General features: G+C 32.5%; 1 protein-coding gene across 1 annotated transcript; it reads left to right on the top strand.

The window, feature by feature from the left end:
- The first annotated feature begins 7,876 nt into the window (after positions 1 to 7,876).
- On the top strand, positions 7,877 to 26,364 carry LOC143056170 (uncharacterized). The gene is made up of 9 exons (XM_076229252.1): positions 7,877 to 7,970; positions 11,973 to 12,059; positions 13,503 to 14,864; positions 15,533 to 15,970; positions 20,094 to 20,179; positions 21,629 to 21,865; positions 24,216 to 24,431; positions 25,492 to 25,549; positions 26,225 to 26,364. Exons 2-9 carry the CDS (start codon positions 11,990 to 11,992, stop codon positions 26,362 to 26,364), a joined length of 2,607 nt encoding a protein of 868 aa, XP_076085367.1. The 5' UTR covers positions 7,877 to 7,970; positions 11,973 to 11,989.
- Positions 26,365 to 26,530: the final 166 nt, after the last annotated feature.

The following is a 26,530-nucleotide window of genomic DNA, read 5'->3' as shown; positions in this document are numbered from 1 at the left end:
TAATAACTATTATATTGTAGTGATACAAATCAGTATACCTGGGACTATTATACTAATATAATAATTGTATTATATGTTTATATAATTTTCATCCATGTGTATATCATTCTATTTAATATTCTAATAAAAGTACAGTGCAAGTGCATGGTGGACACTCTTCTGTAAAAAATCGATTTTTCTAAAAGATTGGATATGAGAAGCCATTCATATTTTCCCGCAAAAACTATTACAGAGTTACCGGTCCTTGCCGGGAGTGTCGCAAAACGTTCTTGAGATATACTTCCGCAAGCTTTAACAATATATTTATAGTAGTATCCATTGAAAAAATTAAATTAGAACATGCGATAAGGAATATTATTTTGCACTAGATAATGTCTGCGGATCTATAATTTTTATAGATCGGTTGAAAACCCAAAACTAATTTGCATAATGGAAATTTCGGCGATAGCAATACATCGGAATGACCTCAAGGTCATCTCGATGTAAAAATCAGTTGAAAAAGGCTTCATAGTTATCAAAGGTACCAGGATTATAATTTAATACGCCAGACGCGCGTATCGTCTGTATAAGACTCATCAGTGACGCTCAGATCAAAATAGTTGTAAAGCCAAACAAGTACAAAGTTGAAGAGCATTGAGGACCCAAAATTCCAAAAAGTTGTGCCAAATATGGCTAAAATAGTCTATAATTCCTGGGATAAGAAATTAAAATCCTTAGTTTTTCGAATAATTCAAAGTTTTGTTACAGGAAATTTATAAAAATGACCACATGATTGATATTTATGTCAACACCGAAGTGCTGACTACTGGGCTGGTGATACCCTCGGGGACGAAACGTCCACCAGCAGGGGTATTGACCCAGTGGTGTAAATAGTTATCAAAGGTACCATGATTATATTTTAATACGCCAGACGCGCGTTTCGTCTACATATAAGACTCATCAGTGACGCTCAGATCAAAATAGTTGTAAAGCTGACAAAAATACAAGTGGACGTGTGTTGGCATGATGTTTAGCTTTCTCTTTATCTCATCCTGATTGATGTCATGGGTATGAAGTATTAAATAAACAGCATACACGTCAATGACTGAATTAGATGCCTCCAGGGCATATCATTTATGAATAAAACGATCAGTGTGGGACCTTAAATGGATTCTTATTTAATCAAAAGTTTGAAGCTGTATTGCTGACGTTTGTTGTGCCAAAATTTGATGCGTTGTCTCCTTCAATGCCCAGATGCCGGTACAGCTGATGTTGAATTCCGTGTTGTTTGTGATTAAAATGAGCATCAGACAGTTTTATTTATACAGTTTTATTCTTAACTCGCATAATCCACTTGTATGTCAAGCATTGCTTGTAAATCCTCTGGGTTGTATAAGACCCAGCAGACCTCATTTGCTACTGTGCCACAGTAAATTGGTTCAATGTATCTTCCTAAAAGTAGGGTCTCTAAATGATCATGGATTGATGAAAAGTTTATCTGCAGCAGGTGAGGTAAAATTTTTGATAGCCCACTTTCCTATTGTATTCTGATGTCAAAAGTCACTTTTAATTCAACTATGATGAAGATTTTATAGTTGTGAGCTGTTTCAAACCAATACAATAATGGAATATGAAAATCCTTCTGCAGATAGCTAATGCAATGGTAAACCCACCAGCTTGTATATCCGGTCTGTATGTGCTATATAGTATGCATGTACCTTTGTAAATGTTTAATTTTTCATTTCCAAATATCTTAAATATTTTAAAACCCTGGTAACGGTAATTTTTCGATAAGAGTTTGTGTCATCTAGTGGCTTCCCCTTACACTAAACCCAGAAGTTAATAAACAAAGTTAAAGTAGATCTTTTTTTTATTCATAAAGTGCCTCAGCACTAACCCTACGTATCATTATAATACTGGAAGCATAAAAAGATAACTCTGTAAATGGTATCAACAATTATTTGCATTTATATAAATAGACGACGCCCATTATTTTTTTCTTAACTTTTCCACTTTGTATCAGAATCATTTGTCAAGATAACAATGGAACAGCACGCCCGTATCTAAATTATTATATTCAATGTTCTGTGCTTTATATTTACAGTTCTGTTATATTAGCTTGCGTTTGAAATCATCTTCACAGTTTCATTAAGACTGCAAATTTAGATTTTATTTATATAAATCTGGGAACAGTATAACTAACATATATTTTTATTTCGTTCCTGTATCCATTAATAAGAGTTTATTAGAATATTGAGAATTTAATTAATTTCATAAAAATATTTTCTCAATTTCTGTCTAAAATATCGACGGATTTTAAAAACGACACTAATGAGATCTCAATCCTCCCCCGCTTTACTTCTAGCCAGGCCTTGGGCCTGAGGGAAATATAATGTCTCTGTTCTAGTCAATGTAGAATAAACAAATACATGTAGAATTACCCACAGTAAAACACAGTTAAGAAGCAGTCAGAGTCCAATGTCAGAATATATATAAACAGAAGAAGCGGCAAAATGACAACAATGATACATAAATTAACAATAAAGGACTACTACAAGTTACTGACAGCTCCAGACCTCAATTCATGTCTTCATCATATAAAAATCAAGTACAATCCCTCTCGTTAGGGGTTTAGTATCATAACATCATACAATGCATGTACATCATGCCAACAACGCCATAAGAACAACATGTTGTGTTTATTTCCGATGCAATGACACTATGAACTATATATATTAACGCTCTTCTCTTCTTTTAGTTTCCGCACTCCATCATAATATTGATGACTATGTGCCGTGCATGCGTGGGTAAAATTTACAATTTTATATTTACATTAAAAAAAATTAATAAAGAAATAATAACTTGTTTTTGATTTTCACTGTACATATAAGATAAAACTATTTACAAGGTGTTACATTACATGGTGTAGTATTGGTTGAGAACAGATATCGGAATCTGTTCTCTGAATGCTTCAACTGTGGTGCATTGGACAGCAGTAACTGGTAAAAGGTTCCATTGGACGATTGTCCTAGGATAGAATGAAAATTTATATGAGTCTTTTTTTGCCTGTATGTGCCTGAATGAGTGACTGTGAGTGTATTGTCTTGTTCGACTGTCTGATGGTATTAACAGGTTCGTGGGGTATATTGCTACTTGGTGGTGTATAATTTTAAAGAAAAATATAAGCCTTGTTCTTATTCTTCTAAGTTCAAGTGTTGGCCAGTTAAGATGGTTAAGCATGTTTGTCACAGAGCTGGTGTTATGATATCGATTACATATATACCTGGCTGCACGTCTTTGGACCATTTCTATTTGGGATTTTTGAGATTTTGTATGTGGGTCCCAGATGCAGCTACCATACTCCAGCTTTGGTCTCACAAGTGAGATATAGGCCTTTTCTTTAACTGACTGCGAGCTGACTTTAAGGTTTCTTTTGATAAAATTCAGTTGTTTTGTTGCATTTGCTGTGATGTTATTTATGTGTTTGTTAAATTTTAAATCAGTTTGTATTGTTAAGCCAAGATATTTAGTAGATGTTTCTTGTTGCAAAGTGTGCACATGTAAGATGTAGTCATATGGGAGAGGTGTTTTCTTTGTTGTTACTTGGAGGACTGAACACTTGTCCGGATGGAAGGACATGAGCCAGTCCTCTTCCCACTTTGCTGCTGCTGTTAGGTCTTCTTGTATTTTTTTGAGTCATCTTTATTTTTAATGGTTTTGTATATGATGCTATCATCTGCAAAAAGTCTAAGAGTGCCATGTTTTATATAATAATTCAGATCGTTTATGTACACCAGGAATAAGATAGGACCAAGTACTGTTCCTTGAGGTACCCCTGATGTGACATGTATTTGTTCAGATTTGGTGCCTTCCAGTAATACCGTTTGTGTGCGAAGTGAAAGAAAGTCTTCTATCCAGTTCAATGTTTGGTTGTCCACACCATAGTGTTTAAGTTTATGAAGTAGTCTTTTGTGAGGGACTTTGTCAAATGCTTTGGCAAAGTCCATCACAATTACGTCAATTTGGATGTTATCATTGCTGTATTTTGCCAGTTCTTGTATAAATGACACTAACTGGGTTTCGCAAGATCTTGAGGAGCGAAACCCATGTTGTAGATCGTATAGAATGTTGTTATTTTCTAGATGTGCCATGATGTTACTTGCTAATACATGCTCCATGATCTTACAGAAGGATGCATGTTAGGGATATAGGCCTGTAGTTGATAGGGTTGTGTTTATCTCCCTTTTTGAATACTGGGCAGACGTTGGCATGCTTCCAGTCAGTAGGAATTTTTCCGGTGTTCAGGGATTTTTCAAATATTAATGTTATTATGGGCGCGATGTCAGTACTTGCCATCTGGCCCTGTGGTCTTGTGTGGGTTAATCTTTCCTAGTAGTTTTTGTATGCCTTTCTCTGCAATTTGTATGGTGTTCATTTTTGGATGGTTAGAAATTCCCATGTCAGGTATTGTTTCACTGGATGTTTCTGTTGAGAATGCCTTCTGAAATTGATTGTTTAGCAAATTGGCCTTTTCTTCGGTGTTATCAGTTAGTATGCCATCTTTTCTTAATGCTACAATGCCTGAACTGTCATTTTTCATGTTTTTGATATATAGCTGTACACGTTTTTATGTTGTCTTTTAAATATGGGATTATCTGGTTCGTTTACTGGGAGATCAAATATCATGTTCTCGATGTAGTTGCAGTAGGATCTTCTCATATCTGTTTGAATTGATTTTTGAGATGCTTGTACTTTTTCTTCAGTTGTTCATTTTTTTTCTCTTTTTATGAAGTCGTTTAATTTTGTTGATATCAATTTTAAGCTTGTTGTTAACCCATGGTAGTTTTTTCTTGTTTGTAACTATTTTGTGAGGGATATTAGCTTCTACTGATTGTGTAAGAGCTTCTGTGAATGTATTCCATAGAATGTTTGAGGTCGATTCTTTAAATTGGTCTTTAATTTTGCATAAGAGTGTTCCTAAATCTATTTTTATTTTGCTCCAGTCAGCTTTGGTATATTGTAATACTTTGATTGGTTGTTTTTTGTTTCTTTTTAAAGATACATTGCAAAGAAAAAATAAAGATAAATCTGAAACAATAGCCCGGTGAAGTACTATTTAAAAAAAAAGACTTTATGATAGAAATCGATATCGACATTGTATTTTCTATCTTAAAAAAGAAAATCTTAAGATTGTGTAATATATATCAAAAATAGTCTATTTTGATCACTAGAAAGCACTTGTCTCATAATTTTTTCCACCTATGTCTATGGGCTGATAACAAAATAACCGTTATACCTTTATGGGCGTTTTTCAATAAAAGCTTATATTTCTGACCTAAAAAAAAATGGAAAATCAACTTGTCTAAAATTTAATTTCAAGAGTTATTTTGAATACCTCTATCATAGACCTGTTTGTAAACAAAAAGTGCAATCTTAAATACTCCTTAAAATGATATTTTTTTCATAATTTGAGTACTGTTTCGTAGGGGACTTTTGTTCCCTACGAAACTGCTTCTAAGCACACATATGTTTGCAATTTTAAATGTTTCCTATAGACATTCAAGTTTGTTTACTTTATATACTAGGAAAATCTAATTTTTTTTTCTAAATTAGAGAACCATTTTTTATCGATAAAGATTAGACAGTACTTCACATATGAAGGTACAACTCGTGTTACGTAGTGGACATTTTGATGCGTTTCGTAGGTGACAAATCCGTTTCGGAGTGGACAAAAAGTTTCGTAGTTGACATCAACCCTATTCTATGTTAATAAAAACATAATAAAAATTACATGAAACTAACCCTTGGTATTTGCTTTGCACGAATATAATTGAAAAAAGAGTAAAAAAAAAAAGACTGCATGGTAGTGGTAGTGTCCCCTACGAAACGTTTTTTCTCCCATACTTGTTTCGTAGGTGACCGTTTCGTAGGGGACGTATTCACATGTTTTATTTTTTTCCCACAATCCCTTTATTGCAAAAGTCACAAGACTGATTGTATTCATCAAAGCATGTATTAAGCTGTACACTGATATTTTTTTCATAATTTTAAAACCAGATACTGATGGAGATTTGACCCGTTTCGTAGTGGACATTTACAAAAATACGGTATCACTCTGGTCCATTTGATGTGCTCAATTTTTTTTACCAACAATTTAATTGCCGTTATAAAAGCATCACTTCTTTTGTAAGACCCTAATGTTTATATCTCTTGCAATTAAACAAACATTACATTGATTTTATAAAACGGTTTATAAGCAAATTTGAATGCCTTCGTTTCGTAGTGGACATTTTGTTAGGGACACACCTTCTGAAATTAAAAATCCTATGTTAAAAGCTGTTTATTATAATATGTTGGCTCTAAACATACTTTTGAATTATAAAAGAACTTATATTAAGTAAAAATAACATTTATTTCTACATTTTTTTACGATATTTTAGAGTATGAATGTTGAACAGCTAGCTAGGCGGTCTAGGGACATGCCATTTTGGTTGTTTTGGACCATTCAGGAATCAATAAATTAGCAATCCCTTTAAATAAAATTAACTGTTTCTTTGCTTAAAAATGTTAAATCTAATTCAGTGTACTGACTGCACAAAATATTACTTGCAAAGACCAAACACATTTTTTTAAAGTGGCTAGGACAAGAAAATACGTTTTTATTGAAAAACGCCCTTATATTAAGGTATAACGGTTATTTTGTTATCAGCCCATAGACATAATTTAGTCATGTGACCGTGACGTCATCATGTTCCGGTTTTCTACGGTTTAAAATGAAATTTAGAATTAGATTATAAGGCAGCAACCATTTGATTTTCTGGGGTGGGGGTGGGGGCTATGTGTTTTTTTGGAAAAAAAAGTTTGTTTCCAGTTTTTGGAGAAAAAAATAATTTGTTTTTGATTCTGAGAAAAAAAAATTGTTTGTTTCACCCTCAGCTGCGACTATATATATGTAAGTAAAAATAACATTTATTTCTACATTTTTTTACGATATTTTAGAGTATGAATGTTGAACAGCTAGCTAGGCGGTCTAGGGACATGCCATTTTGGTTGTTTTGGACCATTCAGGAATCAATAAATTAGCAATCCCTTTAAATAAAATTAACTGTTTCTTTGCTTAAAAATGTTAAATCTAATTCAGTGTACTGACTGCACAAAATATTACTTGCAAAGACCAAACACATTTTTTTAAAGTGGCTAGGACAAGAAAATACGTTTTTATTGAAAAACGCCCTTATATTAAGGTATAACGGTTATTTTGTTATCAGCCCATAGACATAATTTAGTCATGTGACCGTGACGTCATCATGTTCCGGTTTTCTACGGTTTAAAATGAAATTTAGAATTAGATTATAAGGCAGCAACCATTTGATTTTCTGGGGTGGGGGTGGGGGCTATGTGTTTTTTTAGAAAAAAAAGTTTGTTTCCAGTTTTTGGAGAAAAAAATAATTTGTTTTTGATTCTGAGAAAAAAAAATTGTTTGTTTCACCCTCAGCTGCGACTATATATATGTAATGCTAAAATTGAAAGAAAAAAATTGTTTTCGACTTGTCGCGAAAAAAATAGATTGTTTTGTCCAGAAAAAAAAACCCATAGCACCCCCCCCCCCCCCCCCCCCCCAGAAAATCAAATGGTTGCTGCCTAAGAAATGACTGTAATATTTTTTCTGTATTCGAAATAACATAAAAAATGTGGTGCACACACTGTTAAATAACCAGCTACGTGCGTTATTCAGTGTGCACCAAATTTTTTTTATGTTATTTCTTCATCGACACCGTCACAGAAAAAATATTACAGTCATTCCTTAAATATATCAAATATAGGAAACCTCAATTTTTTTAATTTCGCGCGCTTTTTAATATTAATATATATATATATAGCTATAGTTACCTCCCCTATTAAATTTTCCGGAATTTTTTTCTACTTTCGTTTTCATAGAACGATTTATCATGGAAGAGTTCTTTCTGGTACCAAACGTACGACTAGAAGAGGTGCTAAGACCATATTAATACACATTGCACTTGCTATCTTTAATTACAAATGTATTACCTTGGCTACTCGCCCAACTCAACGCAACAGTGCCTGTGCAACGCAACACTACAACAGCTACAGAGCTAGGCCTAGGCTAGTCCAAATAATATATTATGACGTCTTGAAAGGCTATGATACTTTTTTTCGTTGACGCTTTACATCAACGCTGTGAGGCGACAAAGCAAAAAGTATAATAGCCTTTCAAAACGTCATAATTATTTGGACTAGGCCTAGTTTAGGGTGACGAATCCCCCCTTTTTACTGCAAATGTTATTATACCAGTAATACACAGGTACTTTTCTCAGAAAACATTCTTTTATACCTAATATTAAACAAGGTGCTAAACTTTCATATTTGAAAATGTGTGCCTGTCCGGAATTTCGATTTCTACATATTTGGGTAAGCCTGTTATGAATGATCCCAACAACAAATATAGACGTGTTATAAACCAATGTGTAGATAAATCAATTTAGATTTTTTGGCATAACAAGTTTAATGGGGTCGACAACTCAGAGAAATCAAAATATAACAGAATTTTGCATCTAGGTGACATTATTCCAAATGCGATTTTAGTAACTTAAATAACATATTGTACACAGTACAGTAACTTACTGTACTTTGTGTCATGTATATATACTAAAAAAAAATTGAGACAAGTGCCTTTGCCGTTATAATTATAAACCAGAGTTCCCAAAAAAATGTTTGACCCATCCAGACATTTTTCTTATCCTGATTTTAATTCCTATTGACTTGGTAACATAAGTCAAGAATGCAAAAAAAATGTGCATCATAGCAATGATAGACATTAAGAAAGGATATAAGAAATCTTCAAACTTATAATGATTTTTTTTGTTCAAGCTATCTCGCTATATTCAGCATGTTCAGTATTAGTCAAGAAGAGACCTAAATGTCAAATAAAATCCACACAATTTAGTGAATATAAAACAACAGATTTTGTAGACAAACTTGTCCTAAACAAGTATTTGTTTAAAAATTCCACCTGGTAAATCTGACCAATATAAACAGTTATTCTTTGCAAGAACAATTTCCAATTCAAAAATAGACTACCAGACACTCTGACAATGTCTGATGTGTGCCAAGATACAGTAATAGAGATCTTTAACATATCATTTGACTAAATTTCTATATCCTCTCTTCCTGTGCCATTGATGCAATATACTGGCCCAGAGTGCATTGACTCAGATTCATTAGCTATTAAATTGCCAGTGCATCATTTGAAGTGTGCAACATTTATTACTTATAAAAAAGAAGATGTGGTAATGCATGCATGCACAATCATGCTATCATAAACTTCTCATGTTTTAAACTGAATTATTCAATTATACCCTTTACTTTTAGAAATATAAATTATATGGAAAATTACATTGTAAACTCTCCTACATTTCTTGTAAGATTGCTATAACTTTATATCAAAGGTTGACAATATATATCAGCAACATTAAACAGCTTATCAATTAAAATTATTTTTCAGCGAGTTATATAAAAAGAAGATGTGGTATGAATGCCAATGAGACAATTATCCACAAGAGACCAAAATGACACAGACATAAACAACTATAGTTGACCATACGGCCTTCAACAATGAGCAAAGCCCATACCGCATAGTCAGCTATAAAAGGCCCCGATATAGTTGTTTCTTATGATGGTCAAAATTTGTCGAAAAGAAGATTTTTAACTTATAACTTTCATATTTTGCACCGTTTTTTTGTAAAAAAAGTTTGTTTTTCACATGTCGCATCATATCTCAGAAACTATTTATGATCATTGCATAAAACGTCGCAGTCACAAGACAATGGCATATCATGCGCTCATGGCGCAGCTGTTTATTTAAGCAAGAACGTTCTTTTAAAATTTGATTTTTAAACCTTTTAGTCTTAAAAGAGCTGTCTTATAATGGACATGATATTTTTTAAATTGTGCAGTCTTGATTCTATTAAAATTATTTATTTATTGTTTATCATAGAATAGGTTAAACTATTGCGCTAAAATGGACATTGATAATATAAATCCTTCGCTAAAATGGGTTAAAAATCCTTCACTAAAATTGGTTATACTTTGTCGCTAAATGGTCAGATCCAGCTCATAAGTCCATGTTATGGTTCTGTAGTTTGTCCTCTTCTTAGATAGAATTAAACTCCATGAGGTGAACCAACGCCTGTGTGAATCATTTCGATAGAGTCCCTGAAGTGGATACCTTGGTATGCAAGGTTGTCAAATTATGCAAATGAATGCAACATTAGAATAATACTCCAAATTGACAACAACACTTCAAATGGTCTGCAATTTTATTTGCTATGGTCTACATGTTTCACCTGCAAGGCAGGCTTCATCAGGACAATTTTTATACAGAAATTAATCCCTGAAGTACTCAAAGTGGTGCATAAAATTTGACGTCATCATGGTGAAAGAAACAATGAAAAGTGAAAGTAGCAATACAGAGTTATAAATAGATAACATAAATATAGAAAGTTAAAGTTTGTTGACCAAGGAATATTCCTGTACCAAGTCAGGAATATGACAGTTGTTATCCATTCGTTTGATGTGTTTGGACTTTTGATTTTGCCTTTTGATTTTTGATTTTCCTTTTTGAATTTTCCTCGGAGTTCAGTATTTTTGTGTTTTTACTTTTTTTTTTCCATACTTGCGATGAAATAACAACTGGACCAAGATGACTAAGATGTCTGATACCACCTTAACATATTTAAATGATAGCAGAAGAAACGTACCACGGGTGCCGATCTTAAATGAACTAGGAATTCACAACCATGCCATTAAACAGACCAACTACTGCAGACGATCCCAAAATTATATAGTCACCAAATAATTAACAAGGGAACATTTTTTGACAATTTTATTTTACCTAGTGGCGACCATAATCTTCCTGTTGTTGCCGATGCACCAGGAAGTAGTATCCTCCAACAATGGCCAGGTTAGAAGAGAAGCCTTGCGAAGTGGTAGGAACCATGGGAAGTTCGTCCAATTAGATACCAAGCCTTAGAACAATTTCATGTATCATATAATAGTAAAACAAACTCAAGTTACAATGTAAACAAACTTTAATTTTCTATATTTATCTTATCTATTTATAATATTATTTTAGATAGAATTGATACAATATTTTTACTGTTTAAAAGATTGCATTTTAGAAGCATTGACCGGGATGAAGTTACTTAGATTTACAAAAAAACAAAGCTCTTACTGTCTGAAAGTACAAACATTCAATATTAGTCTCCTACCAATGAAGTAGAAGGGGACTTTATTAGTCTCCTTCCAATGAAGTAGAAGGGGACTTTAGGTTTCAACTCTGTTTGTCTGTCTGTCTGTCGTCTCTTTCTTTTTTTTTCATATGAGTTGATATTTGTGAAAAAGTTTAAATTTAAACACCATGACAAGTTAAAGATCAAGTTAGCATTTTGTTCCATTTATACAAAGAATTTTTAACTGGTAGGGGAATATGTATTGTCATGTAATACTAGTAACATTCAAGTTTTATATATATTTTTTTAAAAGACAAATGCAGTACTGCATTAGAAAGAGAAAAAGGAACAAATCGGTAATGATAAATAGTTTTGTAGTTGTTCAACTTTTAGCTCTTCCAGATAATGAGATTAAGCATTTGATTTGGTCTTGTTCATTTTTAAATATATCATTAGTAATAGTATGGTCAAAGTATCCATTCTTGTAGGTACCTGATTGACTATCTACTATCATGACTATTGAAGGCAACTGAAATACTACGGTGAGAAAACTTCAGGTAAATGACATGCATGGAGATAGTTGTGAAGTCGAATGAATGTTTGTCACATGTGATTTACTCATAACTAATCGTTCTCCTTTGGTAACTACATAGTACTTTTAAAACATCTATTTATTAGGTCAAGTGTCTTAAATTGTCTTGCATTGAATTTCGATTCAGTATTTAAATTGTTGTTTTGTTTCAGATAAATGATTGAAGAACATGGCCGGCAGATATACCGGTAGACCACTTAAAACCACAGAGTATCACTTGGATGCTGGGGCTGGTCATGGTAGAGTTGATATTTTACTTCAAATAGCTTCACTATTGTACATGCAAGCTGAAGTCTTTAACTGTTTGGCTTAACCAGAAATTATAATGTACAACAATTCATTATGAACTACAAAATCTTTATAAGAATGTATGCAGATTTGGGCAAAATCAGGAAATTAAATATCCACAAAAAAGCAAGTTTTTTTCAATCAACAAAATTTGGTACCAACTTAAAATAAATGAATCCATTCCACAGTATATAGAAAGATTGTAAGGTGAACATTTCTGTCTGCCAGTGTACTGGTATTTCTGACCTTGACCTTATTATCATCGATCATTGAAAATGTTAAGTTTATGTGATATTTGTAGTAAAACCTTTATTTTTGTTAAGCCTGCAACTGATTTCACAGAAAGCTTGACATAGGGATAGTGATCTGGTGGTAGCAGTGGCAGTGGCAGCAGTGTTAGTTCACCTCTTAAAAACCTGATATTGCAGAAGGTAGACCACCTGGATCCTTCATACTTTGTATATATAGAAGTTATAATATAAAGTTTCTGTCTGTCATAAGTCCACTGTCCTTGACCTCATTTTCATGGTTCAGTGACTACTTGGAAAAAAATATTTTTAGTGTTTTATTATGACTAATAGGTCCTCATGCCAGTCAGAAAGTTTTCACTTGACCTTGACCTCATTTCATGGATCAGTGAACAAGATTAAGTTTTCGTGGTTAAGTCCATATCTCAGATACTATAAGCAATAGGTCTACTATATTTTGTGTATGGAATGATTGTAAGGTGTTCATGTCCAAATGACAGGTGACATCTGACCTTGACCTCATGTTCATGGTTCTGTGGTTATTAAGTTTAGTGTTTTTTGTTTTAGGTATGTTTTTCTTCTACTGTTTGAAATAGGTTTACTTTATTTGGTTTTATGGAATGATTGTAAGATGAACATGTCCATCTGGTATGTGTCATCTGACCTTGACCTCATTTTCATGGTTCAATGGTTTAAGTTAAGGTGTTGTGTTTTCATCTGTTGTTCTTATGTATACTGTATGTAATAGGTCAACTATAATTGGTGTATGAAAATATTTTATGATGTACATGTCAGTCACATGTTTTATTTGACCTTGACCTCATTTTTGTGGTTTATTGTTCAATGCTAAAAAATATTTCGGTCTGTTTTTATTTAAGGTTGCCAATCACAATTTGTTCTACAAAGAAAAAAGCTGAAAAAATGACATCTCAAAAAGAAAACTAGACAAACAGAAATATAAAATTTGAAAATTAAAAGCAAATAAAAATTGTTAATCTAATTCTTATAAGAATTACTGCTTATTTTTTTGGCATCATGTTAAAAACTGAAATAGATTATTCTTGATGAAACAGGCGAAAATAGGTCTTGATATTTCAAAGTTATATTTCTTTTGAAATTTAAAACATTTGTTTATATATATTATAGGTCAAAGTAACAATGGTTCAAGAAGACCAGCACCAGTACATCAGCAGAGACCAAAGTCTGTCTCCATCAAAGAAACTGATTTTCGTGTGAAAAAAGATTTCACACGCCACCCGAAAGAAGTAGAATGTTTTAAAAAATCCAAATATTTTACTGAACTTAAATCAAAGCCTGTAAAAGTTTTCATGAATGGGGGTCAGGTTGTTGTTGCAGGTCCTGATGAAAAGAGTGTTGACAAAATTAAAAAGAAAGCAGAGGAACAGTTCAGTAAAATAAAAAGTAAAGCAATGAGAGTAAACAGTTCAATAGCAAGTTTGCTGACTATGGAGGATATCACTTCTTTCATTGACTTGAAACTCGATATTCCTAAAATATCAGTAGCTTGGGGAATTAATGTTCTACTGACTGAGGATAATTTGATAGTTTTTGCATTTAGTGAAAAGGATGCTGCTGAAAAATTAAAACAGATTATGGAATGTATCAAAGAAATTAGAGTTTCTATGGAGGAAAGCAAATCTGAAAATGTTTTGAATATTATTAAAAGAAACAGTTCAAGATTGACAACTAGTTCTACAACAGACAGGAAGGAATTAGTAATTTATACCACTCAAGATGTCTATGACCAATTTTTTTCACCATCAAATCCTGGTAACAAATCTGCAAAAGAAAGAAAGTCGCAAGCACCTAATCCAAATGATCAACGTTCAACAACTCCAGCAAAAAGTATAGTAGCAGGCTCTGGTGGTTCTGGTAACACAAGAAATACTTCTGCAAGTCACCCAGATACTAAGAAAAGAAATGTGAATTCTAGAGGATCTTCTCAAGATAATTATGATGAGAATGGTGATCCTAATCCTGACTATGATCCTGTTGATAAACAATCTGATCAAAAGTTTATTAAAGTTCCTTTGAAGATAGAATCAGCCAAAATAAAATATTTAGAGAAATATGAAGGTCAAAAGTTGGATGGAATATGTGGAAAGTATGATGTTTCTTGTGAAGGTACAACTAAAATGGATTTGAGCGGAAAACAAGCAAATATAGCTTCTGCAGAACAGGAACTTTACAGTTTAGCAGATAATTTTATCGTAAGGGAAGGTTTTAGTTCTGCTGGCAAGCCTGTAATTAGTGAATGCATCAACAAAGGATGGCAAGGACTAGAGAAGGACAAAACCTGTATGATAATGGTTGAACCATGTCAAAGACCAATTTTGAAGGAAGGATGGATTGCAAAAACGGATGACCAGTTGATGAACATTTTGTTTATGAGTGGAACATTAAACTCAATAGAGGCTGATGTCATTCTGTGTCCAGTCAATAAGGAATTGGTACCTATAGGATTTGATTCTGAAGCATTGATGGGAGGTTTGTTATAAAACATTTTTTTTATGGCCTACCATTGTGGAGGTGGCATTAGGTTTTACCCTTGTCTGTTTGTATATGTCTGTCAGTTCTGAAATTGGTTTCAGTTCTCTAACTAAAGTTTGCATTAATTTCAACCAAATATAATGAAACTTATACACAATTCTTATTACCACAAAACACTGATCAAGTTTGATTTTTCAGCAGTGGTATGATTGCCAATGGGACAACTATCCACAAGAGACCAAAATGACACAGAAATCAACAACTATAGGTCACTGTACGGCCTTCATCAATGAGCAAAGCCCATACCGCATAGTCAGCTATAAAAGTCCCGAAATGACAAATATAAAACAAGTCAAATCAGAAAAATAGCAGCCTAATTTATTTTAAAAATAATAAACTAACAACAACTAACACATTAACAAACAACAACCATTGAATTACAGGCTCCTGGCTTTGGACAGGCACATACATACAGAAGGTGGCGGGGTTAAACATACAAGCTGGATTCCAATCTTCCCCTAACCTGGGACAGTTTACAACTGGTAATTTAAACAATTTTTTTTAATTTCTTAAATCATATTTAAACAATGAAGTGTTTATAAAGCCCATAAATTTGACCCAATCTGTCTAAACTCATTGATTTGTTGCATAGCTTATCCTTTCAGGTCTAAATAAAGAAAGGCTTGTCAAACTCCTACCTAAGACATCTGGGAAAAAGCTTCGGATAGGTGATATAGAAAGACTGTATGATCCAGAAAACCTTAACTGCCACTGTTTACTATTGACTGTTCTTGATGAAAAGTTGAACGGTCACTCAGAATCGCTTGATCAGAAAATAGCAGCAGAAGTTATAAACTCTTTAGAAACAAGCAGTTTTAGAAGTTTTGGGATATCGCTGAGCTACAAAACAAGTCCAGAATGGAAAATGTTTTCATTACAATTGCTGTCTTGTTTATGGAAATCCAGTTCTAAACTTAAGTGTCCAATGTTGGTTTATTGCTTTGGGGAAGAAGACTTTGATAGTCTTGACAACCACCTATCTGAGAAATTAATGATTGAAAAGTATTTGCTTCCTATAAAAGCAGAATCTTTACAATATCAAGGTAATATATAATAACTTAAAATTGACACGTAATATTGCTTATTTTATTTATGCAATGAGCAGGGTGAGTTCAAATTATGTTTTTGACTGCTTAGAAAGGGGAAAGTGCATGATAAATTTGCCCTGCCATACAAGGTAAGAGATACAAATTTAGAAAGTAAAACGTTACTCAACATAGCCTTTAAACTATATTAAATTATGTTCTTTTAAGAGCTCTCACCTGCCTCATAGAGCCTTGGGAGTTCAGATATGATTAAAATTACATTGTAGTCCATTGTCTGTGTGTACTATTTACACACCATCTTCTCTGAAGGTACTTATCCAACTTAAATTCATTATACAGATCAAAGCAATGGCTGCAGAAGTCAAACTTTCAGTCATACTAACTGATTTATAAAACCTCTTCTCAACTGCAACTAAAGGCATTTGTTTTATGAAAAAAAATTAAGATTAGCCTAATTTAGGGTTTAAAAAAACCAATTTAAAACAATGTTTATTTATGTGTAAAAGGGCTCCAATATTATGCCATTGGTGAGACTTAGTTGAAAGTCTTTAAAAAATCATGTTTTTCTTCTTCCTAAAACAACTTGATGGGAGTCTATATGTGTGGGAGGTCCAGGGGTGTGGAAATATTTGTTGTGAGCACTTGTCCCTGGGCAAGTAAAACTAAAAATTTTACTTGTCCGGAAAAAAATTTACTTGCCCTGATGATCCCAATAAATATTAAAGTATTTCTTGTTAGCTAATATATGATTCTTACTTAGCACTATTGTGCATCACAAACGAATGAAATCCATTTGTTTATATGTGTAAAAAATTAGTAAAGTAGGAAATGGGTTAACATCAGTGGGACAGAAACCTAACAGCAAACCAACCAATGAAATGACATGTAAAGGACAATTTTGCAGCAGTTTTGGGATAAAAGTTGTAGCCAGTAGGTACATAATATACTAAATTTGAGGACAGTGATTCTCGCTTCCGTTTCCTTTTTTTTAGGCAGTTAAGCTGCCTTATGCGAGCACCCTGGATTTGGGTTCCCCCTGGGAATTTTTGAAAAAGTGCCATTGCTCTGATCTGGCAGGTCTGGTAGATTCTTTATAACTAATTTGACATTTTTTTCACACTTTTTGTTATAAAAAAACAATAAATATAAGGAAGATTACCTTAAATGATCGTCGATTTTCCCAAAACAATTGAAGTTCCCCATTTGAAAAAGTGCTAATTAAAAAGTTAAGCATAGCTTGTTATCGTCTGTGCTTTTGAAGAAGATGTAAGTGAACTATTGTAAGGATAATTTCATCGCCGAAAATGTTTGTAATGAAGGCATTAAAATTTGCCAAATGGCATGAATGGCGCATGGATATTATTATGCGGCTATTACGCCGTTGAATTTGGTGGATTCCATCCTACTAAAGGTAAATATTTAAAAGCATTGTCTTACTTCCTCTCTGTATAAGTCTTGGATTTGTAAGAATACTTGATTATTTTATTTCTACATTGTATGAAGATATGTATTTTATTTAATTATTTAATGCAAGCTGATGTTATTATTTGTCATCGTGTCTCTCCGTACTTGCTATGTATCGTGTAAACCCCCAAACATTATACTCGATCAGGGCCATTCAATCGGGACCTCATTTGAATACGTATTTATAGATTATGTCGATGTCAATTAAGGTCATTTCAAGATGGTTTCCTTTATCGTGTTTTAGTTAAAACAAGGACGTATAACTGAGTAAAATCACAAAAATACTGAACTTAGAGGAAAATATAAAGTTGACATGGTTAATTAATTGCTTTACACACAAACCAGTAAACTCATTCATGTAAGACGATACACCTGTACAGTGTGACCTTTCACTTGGAAATATAGTTTCGTATACAAAATTCCACTTCTTTCAGGTTTACATTTTCAGTATTAATGGTTACAATTTACAATTAAAAAAATGTTAGATCTTGATTTATTTTAGTCGATAAGTTAAGAGTTAAACACAAAAAGTCGGAATACGAAAATTTTTGATACTTCAATCACACATATTTAAAATGGCGCATCGTGGTTTACTTGTACACACGTGAATAACTTTAAACGAAATCGATCTTGGGAAGATTTCACTAGGTTTTATCTCGACTATAATGGTTTTACCATTGAAGGGTTCATCTTTTATTGATATTCAGGATTCAAGTACACTGTTAAGATGCAATGACACAAATTTTACCAAATCCGAAACAAAGCGGACATTCGATCAAAGGCTGATTTTTATGCAAATTACTAAGTCAAAACTGTTAGAGTGTTTATTTTATTTAAAAATAATAACAAAGAGTAGTCAAGAATACTTTTATTTCTAAATAATAAAAAGAGTTGTCAAGAATACATTATAACATTGACAACACATGATGTTTCTGGCCAAACCTCGTTCAACATCGTATCCCACTCTGGAAAAAAAAATGTCATGAAATCCTATAGTACTGCATAGTCCGCACTCTTTCGATCAATTTCATTCCCAGGGTACATAACCGCGGAGTATACACCCCTTTCTACGGTATGTAACACATAAACAAACGACAGCTACTGAATTACAGGCTCCTGACTTGGGACAGGAACATATATTTCATTACCAGAATATTTAGCCAACCCCCTTTGTCATGGTCTATTGACTAATATGTATTAGTTTTTGATTAGGTCAGTTATTGAGGAACCACTAGTGAATGGTCAATGATATTTGGTGTGCAGTTGGATAAACTTTGTCACTTTTAATTTCTTGGCTCACACCGAACAACAAGCTATAAAGGGCCCAGAAATTACTAGTGTAAAACCATTTAAACTAGAAAACCAAAGGTTTGTTAAAAAAGGACAACTTATGAAAAGTCAATGGTATTTGGTAAGCAGTTGTATATTCCTCCATACAGCTTGTAACTATTAGCAAAACCTACATGTATACTGTATAGTAAGCTTTAAAAGACCAGGAATTACAAATGTAAAACAATAAAAACTAATAAAAATGTTAAAATAAATAAAATTTTGAAAGTGGCGGGATTGGATAGTGAAAATTTTAGGGTACAAACATTATTCAATACTTGAGAAATAGCCGAGATAATATTTTCACCAATTTTTCAACAATATTCGTCTTAACTTCTGCCAAGTTTGTCTCTGCTTTTTTATTTAACTGCCTACAGCGCCTTTGGTGCTTTGATTTTAAATACTCTGTGTCCTCCGTTTGCATTTAAGGTTTTCTACTCGACTCATGATTCTTTTTGTCTTGCTTGCCCAGCTTATTATTAAGTATTTGTCAATCTGAATCTCGATACAAAATTGAAAGAAATGACACAACCGGTAAATGATGGATAAAACTTAATCGACAATCCAGGGTCAATGGACAAAGCCAATGCAATGTTACGCGACTCTGGTTCGCATACTTATTTTTATTTATTATGGTAATCGATCTATTTCCAGTATCATGTAATATTTATTGTCATGAACATTGATGTTTTTACTTGCTGAAGATTGGTTTCTTTCACATAAATTAAACATCTTTATACATTTTGAAATTAATTTTATGTTTTTGTTGGATTTGAACTTTGTCTTGTACAAATGTTGTATATTTTTTTACTTGTCCACGGGCAACCAAGACAAAAATAATTACTTGTCCGGTTGTTCAAATGTACGAGTCGGGCGAGTCAGGCATAGCATTTCCACACCCCTGAGGTCCCTGTCATATAAGTTAATAATTCAGTGTTCTCTAATTCCTACCCGATTTATCCTTTTCCTGACCTGTTGATTATTTTTATTTAATCAACTTGTGGCTTGTTTGATCTCAGTCCTTCATTGGTCAAAATTTGATCATGTCGTCAAATTTTCTTGCTTCGTCTGAATTTCCTATTGTGACATCATGAAAAAAGGACACTTCTTTTTGAATACCATTCATAAAGAAGGATTAAAATTGTGTGTACATAGCCTATAAATCAATACGATGTTTAACCACTCTCAACAGTTAAATTTTAAATATCTAAAACGCTCAGCAAGCCTCACATTTTAAATTTGAAAATTTTACTGTCTCAAGTGGATAAATAGGGTATCACACTTGATACAGTGGTAGAATCTATAATTATATTTTACTGTAATGTAGTTTATTCTTATTTTGTACTTACAGAGGAAGAGAAATCTATTAAAGTCCTGGTAGAACAAGGATCCATACTTGACTATGATACCAAGGTGAGATATTGGTTGATCCAACCAGAAAATGAGATAGCGTCATCTTCGTTGCTCGCATTAAATTATTTATGAGTTTTAAATCTTTTTGTTGGTAAAATGTCTATATTAAATTATGTCAACTATTTTCTTCAAATAGTTTAAGGTTTTTTGAGTAAGTTTGTTCATGAGTATAAAGCTGATAAAGTAAAAGGCTCTCCTACTTGTTAAGGGACATCACACTTTAAATCAAGAATATTTGAACTGTTTAGTGTATTGTTTTTGAATACTTATTGTATTTGTTGTTTTAAGCCTAATGGAAAAGAATTTATTCATTCATTGAAGTTTTTATGGTATAATCAAAGACATAAGGATTACTATCTGTTAGCACAGAAGTAAACTTGTTGTATAAAGATTTATATTTCAAAAGTAAAAGACCTGGATACTTTATACCTTGTATGCTTATACCTTATGTTATGAAGATTTCATCTACCATATGTCCATTGTCATAGCTTGACCTCATTTCATTCATGGTTCTGTGACTGTTAAAGTTAAAGAATAAATTTGGTTGGTATATGGGTACATGTTCATCAGACAAGATTCAAGTTATGTGATTATGTCCATTTATCAAATACTGTAAGTAAACTATATGCCTTGTATGGAATGATTGTAAGGGATGTACATGTCCATCTGGCTGGTTCCATCTGATCTTGACTCATTTCCATGGTTCATTAGTCAATACTAAGTTTTTTTGTTTTGATCTGTTATTCAAATTCTAATACTGTGGATTCATTATTATTCGTTGGATATCAATTTTTGTGGGTTTCGTGGATACAGTTGAACCACAAATCCAAATGTTAAACGAATTCCAATTCCATAAGATTTGTAAACAAAGATTGGCAAAACCACAAAATCAAATATTCACGAAAATGTAAGTTTTTCTGAATCCATGAAAATTAATACCCACGAAAATAAATGAATCCACAGTAGGCCAGCTGTATTTGGTTTATGAAATAAGTCTAAGATATGTCTTTCTGGCAAGTAACATTTGACCTTGACCACATATTTGTAGTTCATTAGTCAATGCAAAATTTGTTTGTTTGGTTGATCAATTACAATAAGCCATAGGTCAACTACATTTGGTGTATGGAATGATTGCCTAGTCGGGTTTATCTGACCTGGACTTCATTGTTACAGATATTTTGAAATGTTAAGATTATATGAAACATTGCATTTAAAACTTAATCTGAAAGTTGAAGTTGAAGGTTTTTAACATAAAATCAATGCTCTGAGTAAAGCAGAGGAGACATTCCAGCATGTGCACTCTTGTTTTTAGAACAATATTGCATTCACATCAGCATACATGTTATCTTCAAGAATATTTTGAGACATGACCTTCAAATCAACTAAATATATGGTGTGATACTTAATAATAATGATGTTTAAATTAGAGTATTCTACTTATATTTCCAGGTTGATGCCCTAATCAACTCTGTTGGTGCTTCTCTTGATCTAAGCAATGGGATTGTGTCTAAAAAGCTTGTTAAGATGGCTGGTGATATTGTGCAAAATGAATGTAAAAAAAAGTACAAAGAAGGGATCAATATAGGAGACATTGCCATCACTTCTCCTGGAAATATGAAGTGTAGAACGATTTTTCATGTGGCTTTGTACAAATACTGGGTTTTTGATGGAAATATTTCTATTGAAGTATGTTGAAATCTGAAAACTGGTAATACAAAATTATGCTTCTCCAACCAGAATTGTTCATGTTCTCTGCCTGAAAGGACATTTGTGGTTATAAAATCTTGAAAAAAATGTACATGAAAATTCACCTTTTTCCTTTATATAACCAACTTTCTCAATGTATTTTATTCTGACTTTACATATTGTAGGTCAATACTACATATTTGCATGAAGATTGAACAGATAAGGTCATGAAGAAATTATTAACAAAATCAAAACATATGCAGCAAAAATAGTTCTTTATGAAACTAAGTTGCAACTTGTTAATGTAAATACAGAGGGCCATTTACCTTTTTACAAACAGGGTTAATGAAAATAAATAGGTTTTGCGATTTTAATTTTCTTTTTTCATCTGAATTTTATTTTAAGTTTCCTTAAAATAATCATGAATAGACATAGTTTCAACCTAAATTTTAAGACTTTAAACTGGCTTTTTATACGCCCATTTAGGGGACGTATCATGGTATACCTTTGTCCGTCAGACTGTCAACATGTTGGACATTAACTCAAAAATACTATAACCAATTTGCATAAAACTTTGGTGAATTGTTCATAACTATTTATGTGAGCTCCCTTTCAGTTTTTTTTATAAATTTAGATTTTAGGTTTCCAAGTTTTGCGGTTTTATTCATAAAAAAGGGGGATTTTCTAGTTTTATAATGTTGAATTGTTTATATCTATTGATGTAAACTCCCTTTTGATTATTCATTAAAAAAGGAGGATTTTCCAGTTTTCAAATAATAACTCAGGAATGTTTTCACCAACTTGCAAGAAATTTTGGTGAATCATTTATATTTATTGACATGAGCTCCCTTTCGATTTTTCTGAGTTTTAGATTTTACGTTTCTAAGTTTTGGGGTTTTATTCATAAAAAAAGAGGGATTTTCCAGTTTTTGAATTGTTTATATCTATTGATGTAAACTCTTTTTTAATTTTCATAAATTTCTATTATGACCGTAAGAAGTTATTGAATTTTATTCCTTGAAAATATGGAGGGCATATCATGCCCTCATTGCACAGCTGTTTATTGAACTGTGTCCTTAAAAAACATATGTTAATGACTAATTATGTATATAACATATTCCAAATGTATTTAGATTAATCAGTGTTCTAGGATTTTTTTGGCACCTTGACTTACCACGGGTAAGATCAATAAAAAAATTACTTACCCACATCTAAAAGTTAAATCCGCTTATGGCCGGGGGTCTGGGGGCCGCTCAGGGCCCCCAGAAGCTCTGGGGTAAATGATGCAAAATCCTGCATTCTAGCCATTTCCTGGCACCTTTTTCATGCTTCAGAAAGTACCCTTTTTTGTGATGTCAAATGATGTTTTGTATGAAGCAATGATGACTAAAGTGTATTGAAAAGTATTTGAAATATATGGCTTAATTGTAACTATATACCTATACCACCAGAAAAGTACATTGAACTATAACAGTACTTCACTGACTTTCATACCAATAATCCACTGTAAAAAAAATAAGGGACTTACATGCAACTCTTTTTAAAAATCAGACATGCTCTTTATAAAATACTGAATATTTTTCAGGCTAATTCACTGAACATTAATGATTAAGAATAAGTCATTTGTTGCACAAAGATTTTAAATTTAATAACTTTTATGACATGCTTTAAATTATATGTTGTGAAGTTTGTCTGAACAAAGCTGGATTCGGATACGATTGAATTTTGTACAAAATTTTAAAAAAACGATTTCTTACTAAATTTGACAAATATGTTATAGTTATTACTATGTCATTTATTAAGAGCTATAATAAATGCAACTGTAAGTTTATTTTCCTCCGATGACAAGAAAAAAAACCGTTTATGTCCCATTTAAGCACCAGTTATCAATCCGGATTTTCCGATTTTACCGACACCGTGACCGACTTTTAGAATGATAGGAGAAGAATGTGGTCTCTTTTGCGCTTGATTACACCTAGTAAACGAGTGCTTGAATAAAAGCGCCGATAGACATCGACAAAATCTTCGATCTTTTATCATAGTTTTTTCTCGTGATTTAATAAAAATAAAAAGCAGATATGGGAAAATTGAAGAGGACCGGGAAATTTCAAGAGTTTTTCGGCTTCCCCGAACTTGAAAATTGACTTACCACCGGGTGACAAAGGCTAAAAAATGACTTACCCTTTGTCATAATCCACTTACCCCGGGTAACGGGTAATGGGAATCCTAGAACACTGTTAATGCCAAGTTTATCAGTGCCATGCTATCCTAAATATTCAATGACCTTTTCTTTACTTTTAACAATCCTTTGTTGGGCACATTAATTTAGTTTGTCAATTATTCATAACAGATTCTGAAGAGTATTATGGGAAAATGTATGAAAAAAGCAGAGAAAAAGAAACTCACCTCTATAGCATTTCCAGCTCTGGGTACTGGTACTTTAGGATATCCCCCTTGTTTGGTTGCCAAGACAATGTTTGCTGCTGTTGATGAGTTTGAAAGAACATATCCTACATACTTAAAGCAGGTTGTTTTTGTTCTGTTTAAAGACCCAGATGTATTTCAGGTAATGTAAATGTTCATTTCTTTAATCTTTTGTATTGCACGACTCATGTAAAATTGTATAAGTATGTTACTGTCTTGTCACAAAGTGGACAGAAGAAAATTTGTATAGAACAGATGTACATAAGTATTAATTATCTGGAACATACTATGGCATTAACAATTTGGATATAACTTGTATTTCTAATCTCCATTTTTACCTTGTTAAAGACTCTTTGAAAGTAGATTCTTTCAACATGGGAACTTGCATTGTCTCCTGACCTTAATCTCATTTAAATGCTAAGGGGTCAGGTTACTAGAAATCAGGAAATAAGGAATTTGCCTGTGAATTTATTTAAAGAATTTTTTTACTGCAACATTAAAATTACATTAGATTTACTTAAAACTATCACAAAAACCAGGAAGTTGTCATTAAATCAACATGAAATTTGTTATGCACTTTTATTATGATTTGAACTTTTTATGATGAATGCCAAATAAGATTTTGTTGCCTACTGATCAGGTTAACTTTTAGGTAAAGGTTAGCTGATACTTTTGATACTCAATATATGTTAATCTTGTTAATGAATTACAACTATTTCTTCACTATTTTCTGAAGAAAAAAATCCCTAACAGAATGACTTCTTATTTGGTCAGCTGTTTGGTAATAATGTGTTAAAACATATAGCTAGGCTTTTTGGATCTGTCAGGTACATACTACCTATTTCCTGACCAATAGTGGGAAAACTATTAGTGCAACTCAAATATAGGACCATTGGCTACTGGGCCCCCTGCAAATATCTGAAACTGAGAATGATACACTTGCCATCCTTGTTTTTATCAATATACAAATAATTCATATGAATGAAACTGTCAAATGACTATTGGAATTATCATAATCCTTAAATGACAACTTTACCTATTTTTGGCTATTTTATTGCAAAGATCTTCACCTCAGAAACAACAGAAAACATCTCAATTAAATTTAATATGAATGATCCATAGATTACGGTAGAAAAAAAACCAGAAATTATTCTGATTTTTTTCATATCAATATATCATGTATTTTTTTTATATTTGTATAGCTTTTTAAAAATGTTGGCCAGTGGAGGAATGAAAAAAGAAAAGATATGATAAACTACGGTAAGTGAATAATATACTGTATAAAAGGAATGTAGAAATTCTTCTCAAGAGTAAATTTAGAAATCATCAATATAGATGTGAATGGACAAACCAAATGTTCAATTGGCAAATGCAACTGAAAGGACCACTTTAAAAGTAGTAAACATTTCTAAGAAAACAGTAATCAGAATACTCAGGAATAAATACCTAATGTAATATTTGGGAACTATATTTTAGACCACAAACTAAGGGATTTAATTATGATTGGAAGCCATCATACTGCAAAAAAGTCCATATTTACTGTGGATATTTGCATTATAAGTAAGTATAACGTTAATTTCAAAGTCCTCTCATTCAATAAACACTGGGTTTAAACTGATTTTCCTTTGTTAGTTTTGTTAGTCCATTAGGTCTTCCTCCATCAGGGATAAAGTTTTGTTTATTTAGTCAACCATGAGTTGATGATCACACCAACTTCAAAGCTAGCATGTATGAAAAAGCGACGGGGGCATAATTCGCTCAATAGGCAGCTGTTTATTTTAATTGGGGCTAGATCGACTTCCAATTGGGCTGAATAGACTTTGGCTGGAATAAATAGGACATAATCATGTCTAGAAATCTAATTATATAAATTCAACAAAACTATTGTGTATACAAGAAATAAAATAATCCACTCACATGACTCATAATTTTCAGTTATTCGACCAAAGCAGTTGATGTTTCTACCTAAAGACTTAGAAACCAGAGTAACTGTAGCAGATAATGGTTATTTCAGCAGTTTAAGATACAAAGAACTGAAAGTAGTTGTTACAGAATCAGGGAGTCTAGGTTGGTAAAATGCATGTAGTTGTTATAGATATAAATGAGATAAAATTAAAATAGAACAAGCAATTATGTAATAAGATTTAAGCAAAGAATATAACTCTGCAATGTAGATGACTTAATTTAGAAAGGTTTTAACTTTCATAAGTTTCATCATATTAAAAAAAGTAACATCACAAA

Source organism: Mytilus galloprovincialis, chromosome 13 (genome assembly GCF_965363235.1).
Source record: "Mytilus galloprovincialis chromosome 13, xbMytGall1.hap1.1, whole genome shotgun sequence".
NCBI lineage: Eukaryota > Metazoa > Mollusca > Bivalvia > Mytilida > Mytilidae > Mytilus > Mytilus galloprovincialis.
Note: the sequence above shows the minus strand (reverse complement) of the source record. Positions and strands in the feature narration are given on the sequence as shown.